The sequence below is a fragment of the Hippopotamus amphibius genome, chromosome 9, assembly GCF_030028045.1.
Source record: "Hippopotamus amphibius kiboko isolate mHipAmp2 chromosome 9, mHipAmp2.hap2, whole genome shotgun sequence".
Taxonomy (NCBI): Eukaryota; Metazoa; Chordata; class Mammalia; order Artiodactyla; family Hippopotamidae; genus Hippopotamus; species Hippopotamus amphibius.
Genome location: NC_080194.1, coordinates 27,178,342 through 27,190,231, shown reverse-complemented (window position 1 = coordinate 27,190,231; position 11,890 = coordinate 27,178,342). Strand labels below are relative to the sequence as shown.

Below are 11,890 nucleotides of genomic sequence, written 5' to 3'. Positions count from 1 at the left end.
TGGGCAGAGGCAGTGAAGGAGCACTGGACTGGGAGTCAGGCTCTGCTACCTACCAGATGTGGGCTAGCTCTGGGGAGGTCACAGCCTTTCTCAGGGCCTCAGTTTCCTCATCAGTGATTTGGGGAGATGCCTGCCTGGCCCAACTCGTAGAGTTATTGTAAGATCAGGCCACTAATGCCCCTGCTCTCCAAATGGGTGAAAATTCCCACCTTTATAGTCACTGAGCTCCAAAAGGAAGAGCACAAGGCATGGGAAATCCAGTAGGATTATCACCCTTCAGGGCCTCAGTTTCCCCACGTGGATAATGGAAGTGTTAGACCAGATGACCTAAAAACTGTGAGGTCCATTCCAGCTGTGACTGTCCTATGGTTCTTTGGTCCTGGACTTGTCCCTGGTCCACTGTGTGACTCAGGCAAGCCTCTTCCCCTCACTGGGACTCAGTTTCCCCACTTTCCTATCAGGGGTTTGACCTGATGCTTTCTGAGGTCCTCATCTGTGACTCTAAACCAGAGGGCAGGGAATGGACGGTGTGGCCATGCCCCCACTGACCGCTTGAGCGTCGAAGGCCTGGCAGAGCCGCTGGTAGTTGGTGAGGGCCCTCATGGCGATGGGCAGCTTCCCAATGGCTCGGAGATCAATGGGCTTCTTGTGGGCAGTCTTGATGAAGGCATTCATCCACCAGTAGGTGCCTTTGGACAGCAGGTTCACGAAGGGCTGCAGGAAGCGCACCCCCAGGTCCTGCAGGTCCTCTGGGGGTTTCACCTCCCTCGGCGTCTTGAAGAAGATGTATCTCTGTGGGGCACATGGGCCACCGGGGAGGGGTAAGTGCAGCTTCTCACCACCCCCCATTTGTCCCAGCAAAGATCTGGGGCTGTGACATCCCCCCCTTGACCTGGAATAGATGGCGCCATCGTTTGCCTATTCCCAGGAAAAGGATCCCCCTCCTCCTCTAGGCCACCAGTGCCAGGGCCTCCTGACTCATAATTCTTCATCAAGGTCCATTCTGAATCCCCTGGGTTGGGTTGGGTTGGGGAAGAGCAGGAATCTCCCATATACCATCTTCTCCTATAAATCTGAAGACAGCACCATGTAGGGTTTGCAGAATGTGGAGCCATGGAGACCTGAGTTTGAATCCTGCCTCCTCCTCTGACCAGCATGGTGTCTTTGACGAGTCTCATCTAAAATGTCTCCTCATCTAAAAAGGGGATGATACTTGCATCACAGGGATGCTGTGAGGTCAGTGGAGGCAGGGAATATGGAACCCTCTGTACCCTGCAAATCGCCAACTAAAGCAGCAGAGTCAGAGAGATGCAAATTAAAGTAGCACTTCACACTCATCAGACTGGTCCAAATTAGAAGTGGCTATAGCCCCTATTGCTGGTGGGAGGAAGGGAAAGCATTTTCTGATGCATTGCTGGTAGATTACAGCATTTCTGGAAGGTAGTCTGCAACACCAATTAAAATTTAAAATACAGAGACCCCTTTGAGCCGGCAACTCCACTCCTTGGATTCTCTCCCATAGAAATAAAAGCAGCAATACATAAAGATATATGTATGTTTAAAATGCCATTATTTGTGAAGGCAAAAACTTGGCAACAAAGTGAATGCCCACCAATAGGATAATGGCTGAATAACTCATGGCTCATCCACATGATGGAATATGATGCAGCCACCAAGAAAACTGAATTAACCATACCAGACTTGGAGGGAGTCCCAAGAGATCTCTATTAGATGAGAAAAGCAAGATGTGAAAAACTATGAACAATATGATCCCATTTTTATAAAACGAATAATGAGAGAAAAAAGAATACTTATATGTGTTGAGAAGAAATCTTTAACAGATACAAGTATGTGGTGTTATATTAACAAAAACAAAGAACGGAAGGACACATACTAGGCTGTTCATCTTGGTTGCCTGGGGAGAGGTAGGTGGGGGGCAGGTATGAATCTCAGAGAGGGAAAGGGGCCAGCAAAAACGATAAAAAAAAACCAAAAGACATGTATGCAGCCACCTGTACCACATTTACTCATTCACATGTAACTATATGAATATATTAAAATAAGACCCTCCCAACCTCAAAAAGAAAAAAAAAATCAAACAAATCCCTCTCTGTGGGATTAAACCCAGAATCCTACAGCCTCGGCTGTCACCTCCTTTCCCCTTGGGAGCCTGGGGTAGAGGGCAGATGGAACGTTCCTCCTGAAACTTCTTCCACTGGCCTCAGCTCTCCTTTTGGGGGCAGGTGAAACAAGCTGACTCCTCCCAGGGCTTGGCTAAGAAGCAGCGTGGGGGCCCACACCCAGCGGCAGGACACGGGTCAGAAGCCCCGCCCTGGCCCAGGTGTGTCCTCAGGTGGGTGGCAGGTGGATGGCAGCCCAGCAGCGGCCTGCTTACCCTCACCCTGATGACGTTGACCTCCACTAGGAGCAGCATCCCGTAGAGCATCACCAGCAGCCCCGTGAGGCAGAAGCGCAGCTGCGAGAAGCCGATGGCGTGGTCGTAGAACTTGACGAACTTGATGGTCTTGGTGATGAAGGCCAAGGTCCAGTAGACTAGCAGGGCTGCCGAGGAGAGACAAGAGAGCACGGAGGACGTGTGTGCACATATTTGTGTGTGTGTGTGTATGTGAGCGCGACTGTGTAAAAGAGGACAGAAAATAAGTGTGTCAGGGAAGAGGTGTGCATGCGGACAAACAAGCGTCATGGGTGTGTGAGTGTGCACATTTCTGAGTAAAGGCGTGTCTGTGTGTGTGAATATATGAGGGTGTAATTTTGAGATGCTGTACCTACATGAAAACAGCCATGATAGGCATGTTCAAAAATAATAATAATCTTATAAGTCAAGATGGTCAGCCAAATTTCCCTTTACAATGAATAGGAAGAAAAATAGTGAAATGATTTCTTGAATTTAACTAAGTTAGAGGCACTGTGCCAAATAAGCACTTTAAACACATATCTCATTTCTTTCTTACAATCTCCTTGGGAGGGAAGTCCTACCATCATCCTCAATTTAACAGACAAAGGAATCGAGGCTCAGAGAGGTTTAGGAACTGACCTAAGGTCCAGCTAGCCTAGTGCCGGAGCCTGTGCATGTAGGCTCCACCCTGTAATGGCTTCCTTGTGGAATTCCCAAGCTGGGAAGATCTTAAATGCCCTTCAATCTAGCCTTTTCACTTTAGAGATGAGGAACCTGAGGCCCAGAGAGAGGAGGTAACCTGCCAAGTGCATTGCAAGCTAGTGACAGAAAGAGGGTGAGGGCCTAGGTCCCCGGCCCCCAAGTCCAGAATCCATTACTGTGTGACGATGCTCCTCAGGGAGCCTGGGGAGTAGGGGATACAAAAAAGCGAGTCACCGTCCTGTGAGGCAGCGTGTATAGTGGTTAGAGCTGGGCCTGCAGCCAAATACGCCTGGGCTCAGATCCTGTGACTTCACAGCGATGTGACCTTGGGTAAGTCATTTAACCCATCTGGGCTTCAGTTTCCTCATCCATAGATGGGAGTAATAACAGTACTACCTCAAAGGTTGTTGTGAGCAATGTATGGAAAGCATTTAGCACAGCGAGCTTGGCACACAGTGGGTGCTCTTTGGATACCAGCTCTTAACATATTTATTATCTCCAGATTTCAGACCTGGGACCATAAACATCAGAAGTCATCAGTGGATTCTATCCCGTAAATTCCCATCCACCCCCACCCAAATCTACCAATAAACCACAGTCAGCTGGTGACAACACAAGACAGCAGTAACTAAGTCCCCCTTTAGGGGGTGCTTTAGCACAGGCGGTCCTTCCCCACTTACTCCCTAGAGTCATATGCTCTACAATATATGATATATATGATCTTATATGTAAGGTCAGCCTAAATGCCTAGAGCTCCTCTCTAGAGGAATCACAGAGAGGGAAGGAGACTGTCACCCTGACTTTCACCCCTAGGTTGGCCTGGACATGAATGCCAGGGCACCTCTTGGGGACAAAAGCTGGGGTCTGCCCCAGCTTAGCTCTGGGCTGGGAACTAGGTCAAGATATTGAACTGGGAGGGGCAAATGCCACCTATCTCAGGGCCCCGAGTGAAAGCATTAGGATAGAGGACAGGACCACCTGCTTCTGGTCCCAGCCCTCAAGACTAGGATGGTGTCCCTCAGCTGGGTCTGGTCTCCAGGTCACAAGGAATCCCCTAGCTGGAGGCCATCCCCCTGCCTCCACACCTATACTCTCCCAACAGACTCCATCCCAGGCACCAGAACCTCTTTAGCCCTCTGTGAGGGTTCCTACTGGGGCCAAGACTTGAAAATATGTCTCAGGTTGGTCTTGCCTCTAGCATATAACAGATATGGTTTGATTTGATCTTTATAAGAATGCTACGACTTAGGCAGGGACTTACTCTTCTTGTTCAGATGGGAAACTGAGGCTCAGAGAGCCTGAGTGTCTTGTCCAAGGTCACACAGGGAGTTAGTGGTGGACCCAGGACTGAGCCCAGGGGTTTTTTACCGAGTCCCATCCTACAGTGCTGAGCCCTCAGCCTGTTGCCAGATAGTAGCACTCGGTACAAGCTGAGAGAACAGGAGAAAGGAAAGAAAGTGGTGCAACACAGGGGCTGCTGGTGAGTTTTAAACTCTGAATTCCCATTACCTCTGCTTCTCCCCTTACTTTCCTCTCCCTCACCTCCACGTCCTACCTATTACTGAATTCTATTTTACCTCCTAATTATCTTGAATCCATTCACTTCTGTCCATCTGGGTGGCCACCTGGGTCAGGCCTCCATCATGTCTCCCCTGGACCACCTTAAGAACTTCCTCACTATTTCCCCACTTCCCCTCTTGCCCGCCTCCAATCTAGCCTCTACAGAGCAATGCATTTAATCAAATATGATCTCAACACAATCATGTTCATAGCAGCATTACTTGTAATAGCCAAAAGGTGGAAGCAACCCAACTGCCCATTGTGTGTGTATATATATATACACACACACACAATGGAACATCATTCAGCCTTAAAAAGGAAGAACATTTTGACATGTGCTACAACCTGGGTGAAACTTGAGAACATAAGTTAAATGAAACAGTCACAAATGGACAAAACAGTGTATGATTTCACTTACATGAGGTGCCTAACGTAGTCAGATTCACAGAGACAGAAGGTATAGAATGATGGTTTCAAGGGGTTGAGGGGAGCTACTGTTTAATGGGTACAGTTATTGTTTAATGGGAAGGTGAAAGAGTTTTAGAGATGGATGGTGGTGACAGTTACCCAACAATGTGAATGTACTGAATGCCACTGAACTGTACATTTAAAAGTGGTTAAAATGGTAAGTGTTATGTATATGTTAACACATACACACACACATCCCAATCCTCAATGGCTTCCCATTGCCCTTGGGATAAAGACCAACACCTATAGTGTGGCCTTCAAGGTCTTATCACCTGCCACTCCAGCCTTCAAAGTTCAGCTCCCTTCTGCTCTCCGCTCCAGCTGCTGTTTTTTGCCCAGACTTCCTAATGTGCTTTGATTCTTCTGCCTCTGGACCTTTGAACATGCTGCTCCTTCTGCCTGAAGCATTCCCCCGTCTCTTCTCCCCGTTAGTCCCTACCTATCCTTCAGTTCTCAGCTCACACATGACTTTCTCACAGAACACTTCCTTATCTCACCTGGGCCAGGAACAAGGTTGCTTCATGGGACACTGTAAGCCACATCATGGGTCACCTTTCTGCAGGACTCCAGACCTGTGACTGGCAGTAGCCTCCTCACAGGGCCAGCTATTCCCCTAATACCTGCTGCCCTGCAGCTCATGGGCTGTGTCCTCTTCACTTTTCCCTGTTCTAGAATTTCTGGCTCTGTGGAGAGCAAAACTACCAGAGGGGAATGGAGGGAGTTAGTCCTTGTTCCTTGGAGAAGGACTGGTCCGTCCATGGGTGGTAATTTGTGCTTTGTGGACAGAATATTGTGTGTCTTCTGGAGAATGAGGAAATGAAGTTGTCAGATGCCCAGACAGGGTGTTTCCAGGGGCACGGGTCAGACAGGCCTGGTGGTTAATGAGGGGTCTCTGTGCGTGAGGAGCTATTTCAGACACTGGTGCAAGAAGCTCTCCAAAGCCTGTATTTAACACCTCTCCACCTGCTGTCCCCTAGCCCCCCAACCACACTCACTTGGGGACCCCTGGTGTGGGGGCAGCACCTGGATGATCCTGATGGAGCCCAGCCCCCACCTTATACAGGAAGGTAGACCTGTGATTAGCTTGGGAAACATCCTCTGCCCACTCATGACACTGTGCTGTCTCTGGCTTAGCACAGAGAGTTCCAGACTCCAGATGTCAATTAGATGCTATGACTCCTAAAAATCATTGTCTGACTTAATGACACACAGTCTGACCACAGCCAAACTGTCAGATGTACAGCCCTGGCCTTAGACATGCAGACTGAGCCCCACACAGAGGCATATCTGTAGGTTTATACCTTGGGCCCAAGCACAGTCTTAGGACCCTCAGACACACAGTCTCAGCCTTTTTAACAGCCTGCTTGGGTGCCAGACTCCTGGGAGCTAAACCTGGCTCTGTCTCTTGACTAGCTAGGGAGACTAGTGCAAACCACTTAACGTCCGAGCCTCGGTCTCCTGATCCGCAAAAGGGGAATAATAAGGGAACCTATCCTATACAGTTGTAAGGATTAAATGAGTTAACATATGTAAAATGCTTAGGACTGTGCCTGACACACAACAGGTGCTAAATGAATGTTTGCTGTTATTATTTGTAACCTCTCTGACTTTCAGTGCTCACATCTGTAAAATGGGGATAGCAAGAGTACAAGAGGGAGAGTGTGGGGGTTAAGTGAGATAATGCGTGGAGGAAGCTTAGCACTGAGCCTGGCACACAGTACACGCTCAATAAAAAATGTCAACACTCATCACTGTTGTTTCTGCCTGGGACCCCAGCCACACGCTGTCAGAAGCTCTAAGCAGACACTCCTAAATGTTGGCAAGCCACAGGCTCTGGTCCTGGGGCCCTTCTCTTTCCTCCAGGTTACCTCATTTGGGCTCAAGCTTTAGATGCCACCTATAGAGCCATGACTACCCCGAGTCCTCCAGAACACCCAACTTGTTTATCTAACTGACCCCCTGACACCTGAGTTGGCTGTTTCAAACTCAACGAGGCCTGAACACCCCAGCTCCTGCTTCTTTGCCATGTCAGTTACTAATCACCCATGTGCTCAGACCCAAAGCCTAGGAGTCTTCCTTGTTCCTCTCCTGGCCCCTGACCTCCTCTCCTACCATTCTTCCCTTTGCTCATTTGCCTTCACCCATACTGGCCTCTTTGCCAAGTTTGTTCCTATCAGAAGGCCTTTGCACGTGCTGTGCCATTTGCATGGAAGCATCCACCCCCAAATATCTGCATGATCACTCTTACCAGAGGCCTCCTCTGAGCATCCCATACAGATGGCAACACAGCCTTCACTCTCTACCCCTTAGCCAGCTCTATGTTCTTCATAGCATCATCACTACTTATTTGTTTGTTTGTTACTGCCTATATGTCTCCTCCACCAGATTGGAAGTTCCACAGTGGCAGGGATTTTTTCTTCTCTGCTTCTGAACCTCTAACACTTAGAACAGTGCCTGGCACATAGTACATCCTCAGCAAACATTATCTGAAGGAACAAATGGAAGTCCCTATCCCTCCCCGTTTCCCACCCCTCCCCTTTCCCTACCAATCAGCAGCTTAGGGAAGTTGGAGGTCTCAATGTTGTGATAGTAGACCACAGAGGTGACAGCAGCCATGAACGCCATCCCGGCCGGCATGTACAGGTGGAGATGGCGGGACTCTGTCACCCTGAGACGAGGGCGAGAGAAAGAGAGAGGGAGACAAAGGTGAGCTGTGTTGTACTTCAACAGAGTAGCCCAGGCCTTGTGCTTTAGGGCGCAGCACACAGTAAGGCCTCCAGAACACACGCACAGCTCCACACCACATGCTGGTAGCTCTACCCAGCCCATACCCCAAACACGCCTGTTAACTAAGGGGCCCAGGCATTCACACAGAGATGCTATGAGAGCTCAGCATTCAGGCTTTGAAATTCAAGGCCTTCTCTCCCTGGGTTCATGCTCACAGAATCTGGCATAGGGACCTGGCCTTGGCAGTCGTAGCTGCAAAGCTTCTGGCCTGGAACCAGTTTATCCCCTTCCCACTCTGACGCACAGAGGCCTCAGTGGGTGGGCTCTGACCTGGTGATAAGCCCCACTGGGAGCCAGAGCTCCCTCCCAGAACTCAGGCTTCCCCACGACTGGTGAGGAGGCTCACTGTGACTGGCCCTGATCATGTCCTTCCAAGGCTCCCTTCTATAGAAAGCAAAAGCCGGGACTTCTCTGGTGGTGCGGTGGTTAAGAATCCACCTGCCAATGCACGGGACATGGATTCGATCCCTGTTCCAGGAAGATCCCACATGCCCTGGACCAACTAAGCCCGTACACCACAACTACTGAGCCTGCACTCTACAGCCCGTGAGCCACAACTATTGAGCCCACATGCCACAACTACTGGAGCCCGTGTGCCTAGAGCCTGTGCTCTGCAACAAGAGAAGCCACCGCAATGAGAAGCCGCACACCACAATGAAGAGTAGTTCCACTCACCACAACTAGAGAATGCCCGCAAGCAGCAATGAAGACCCAATGCAGCCAATAAATAAATAATTACTTCTTTAAAAAAAAAAAAGAAAAAAAGAAAAAGAAGGCATTTGCCCAATAGCTCCCGTTAAAAAAAAAGAAGAAAGCAAAACCCAAAGGTACAGGTGATGTGGCCTCAAGCTGTTTTTCCAGCACTGCTCAGCCTGATCTTTCTACTGAAGCCATGCTAGGACCCCCTCCATTCCCAGGAGGCCTCCTCCAGCCTCCTGCTTCAGTGCCTCCCTTGCTTGTACTGTTTCTTCTATCCAGTGTGCTAAGAGTCCCTGCCCTGGAGAAGCTGACAGTAGGGAGGGAAGCAGCCATGCTCAGAGCTAACCATCTGACTAGGCAGTCTAGGGAAGTGGTACTGCAGATGGACAGAAGGCTGAGAGCACAAAGGGGAGGGTGGGCAACCAGGAAAAGCTTCACAGAGGAGATGGCACAAGGTTGGATTTTGAAGGATGAGCAGGAGTTCAACGGAGAAGGTGGGGGGCATGAGGAGAGCCATGCTGGGACCCCAAGTGGTCTGGTGCAACTAAGGTATAGCATAGAGGCAGTGCATTCTCCGCCTTACTTGCTAGAAGAACCACAAGTTTGCTCCAGCAGCAATGTGCCCAGGCCCAGGAAATGGATGGTGATTGGTTCATACAACCATGCAATTCCACACCCTTTTGCCAGTGATTGGTTTAAGAGTGGCCATATAACCCAATTCTGGCCAATGAGATGTAAGGAATGTCTGTAGAAGATGATCTCTTGAATAAAGAAGAGGCTTATGGGAAGTATGTCCCCCCTTTTCCCTTGCTTAGGTGATGCCTGGAGTTGGGCAGCCATTTTGTGACCATGAGGGAAGATATGGTAGACACACAAGAGGATGGTATAGAAAGATGCAGAGAAGCTGGGTTCCTGACGCCATCACTAAACTACCACACCAACTAAAAAAGGTGGCTTCCAGATTTCTTGTTAACTGAGGCTGTAAACATTGATATTCTTCAAGCCTCGATTAGCGGGTAGTCTCAGCACAAGGTCTTCACACTGTTACAGGAGGTACAAGGCAGTCACTAGCGGGGGCACGGGGAACAACCAACACCCTGCCCAGGGGGCCTTCAAAACTCTTACATCTCTACTCCTTGAAATAATTTTGAAAAACTCTGTATTCTTGCATACATTTTTAAGTGACATCTAAAATGTTATCTCATAAGTTTAAATACATTCATTTTTTGCAATAGAAGGTAGAAATGATAAACATTTTATAAGATGAAATAAGACAACAAATAACCGTAATTGAAATGAGTATTTTATGACACGACTTAAATGGATTTTGGCTCCTTTACTGAATAATATACACTGACTTAGGTAAGAAATTAGGTAAAAGTTTTATATAGGGCTTTTTCCAGTGTATGGTGGTCTGGGAAAACATTCTATATTAAAAATTTTTTTTTCTAAATAATCTATACTGCTTTGGGTGTTCTGAATTCAGAGCATCACAGAGAAATAATACTTAAAGGAAGACAAGAAGCCCTACAGGTTAGATGCCTCAATTAATCACTACATGAGGCTTACCCTAAACTAAACTCGAGTTTGAAGGCCACTGCTTTAACCATCCCCCTCTCTCATCTGCCCCGTAGACTTCCCAACAAGTCTGCGAACCCAGAGTGGGTGGACTGGGGGTGCCACAGGGCAGGGACTGTGACTTCTCCTCCTGTCTGGTCCCCTTCCTGTGTCCCTCCTTCATGCTCACCTGCCCAGGGGTGTAGGCCACAGACAGAAACCAGCAAACACCAGGTGATAAGTGCCCAGTTGAGGAGCTAGCCTGCCCTTTGGGGAGAAGATGGCAATGTGCAAAGAGCTGGAGAGATTTGGGATACAGGTGCTGCCCCTCACAGGAGGGGCTGCTGGACAGCCAGCAGGAAGGAGTCCCCAGCCTGATTCTTCCCAGTCTCCCACATTCTGGGAATATTCTCTCTGCCCAGGGCTCTGCCACTCTGCACTCTGTACCCTCTCTATGCTCTGATTTCATCCTCTACTGCTCTATGCAGCAGGCATAGGCAGGGATTATGATGCTTATTTCACAGGTAGACAAACTGAGGCCCAGAAAGGCTGGGTGACTTGTCCAAAGTCCCACAGCTGGTACATAGCGTAGCAGAAGTAGCAGAAATGCTGGTGAAGATCTATCTCCTCTGCAGGAAGGGTGTTTTCCTCTCTGTCACTTTGTTTATTGCAGCAGGGTGAGTATATTCTAGCCTGAGGGCTCCCAAGGCAGCCCTTCCGTCTCTAGCATTTGTGCCGCTTTGGAAGGGGTGTTGGGATGGAAGGTGGGAGGCAGATTTGTCACCTGCGAGTTAAGGGGCAGTGTGCATTCTGGTCCTCCTGCTCAGCTGAGGGCTTTGACCATCAGAAGGAGGCCCGAGGCAAGCAGTTATCACAGAAATTACTGCCGAAGCCAGGATGCAGGGACACTGGGAGTGGGAGGGGGAGGGAGTGTGTGTGTTGGTGGGGGTGGAGATCCCATCCCCCTGCCGTCCAGCTGCAGGAGCCAGGGCCAGCAGGAGTGGCATCTGGGCATAGTCTGATTCCAGCTCAGAGGGATTGGACCTCAGGTATTTAAACCAAATGCCCACCACCCTCCACCAGCCCTTCACGCAGCGGTCACTGAGCCTTGCTGATTCTTCATTCTTCCTTAGTAAGCTGGCTGCTTCATCTCCTCCTCGTCTGCACCCCCAGCTGCTGACACACCGTTTTCGGCTGCAGTTGTCTCTCACCTAGACTGCTGCACTCACCCCTTAAGTGCTGCTTCTACCCCCAGCCTCTCCCTGCTTCCATCCTGCCCTCAAGTTCTCACCTAAAAGTGCTGTGCTGATTACACCTCTTCTCGTCCAAACTGCCTACAAAATTCAACCCAAACACTCAGCCTGGCATTTGCAGGCTTCCTGGAGATGCCCACAATTTCCAAGTCTCAGCCTCCATCACTCCCACATGTTTCATGCTTCAGCCCCGCTGCACTGCTCCCACCCTGCCTGCTTTCCCTCCCGTACCCCCCCACCTTTGCCCATGGTGCCTTTCTCACGCCCCACTGGTCCTCCTTTTCTGGAACGCCTCTGCCTTTCAGAACCCTAGTCATCCTTCCAGAAGCCCCCTCAACCATGAAGCCTGCCCACCTCTGTCTTGCTTTATCCTCCCAGAGTACTTATTTGTAACATTATTTCATTTATTCTCTTAAGGAGTCGCATGAAGGGTCTATGGAGCTTTCTC

At 49.4% G+C, this 11,890-nt stretch overlaps 1 protein-coding gene across 5 annotated transcripts in view; it reads right to left on the bottom strand.

Annotated features, from left to right (window-relative positions):
• ABCC8 (ATP binding cassette subfamily C member 8) overlaps window positions 1–11,890 on the bottom strand; it is a 75,544-nt gene that overhangs the window by 61,447 nt on the left and 2,207 nt on the right. For 3 of the 5 annotated variants that reach the window (XM_057748816.1, XM_057748815.1, XM_057748817.1), the window contains exons 3-5: window positions 7,693–7,814; window positions 2,396–2,562; window positions 550–792 (exon numbers count right to left, since the gene is read on the bottom strand). In XM_057748816.1, the coding sequence (XP_057604799.1) occupies window positions 550–792; window positions 2,396–2,562; window positions 7,693–7,814 (532 nt within the window). The remainder of the gene's footprint in view (window positions 1–549; window positions 793–2,395; window positions 2,563–7,692; window positions 7,815–11,890) is intronic. The other 2 variants (XM_057748819.1, XM_057748818.1) reach the window with 1 other exon arrangement.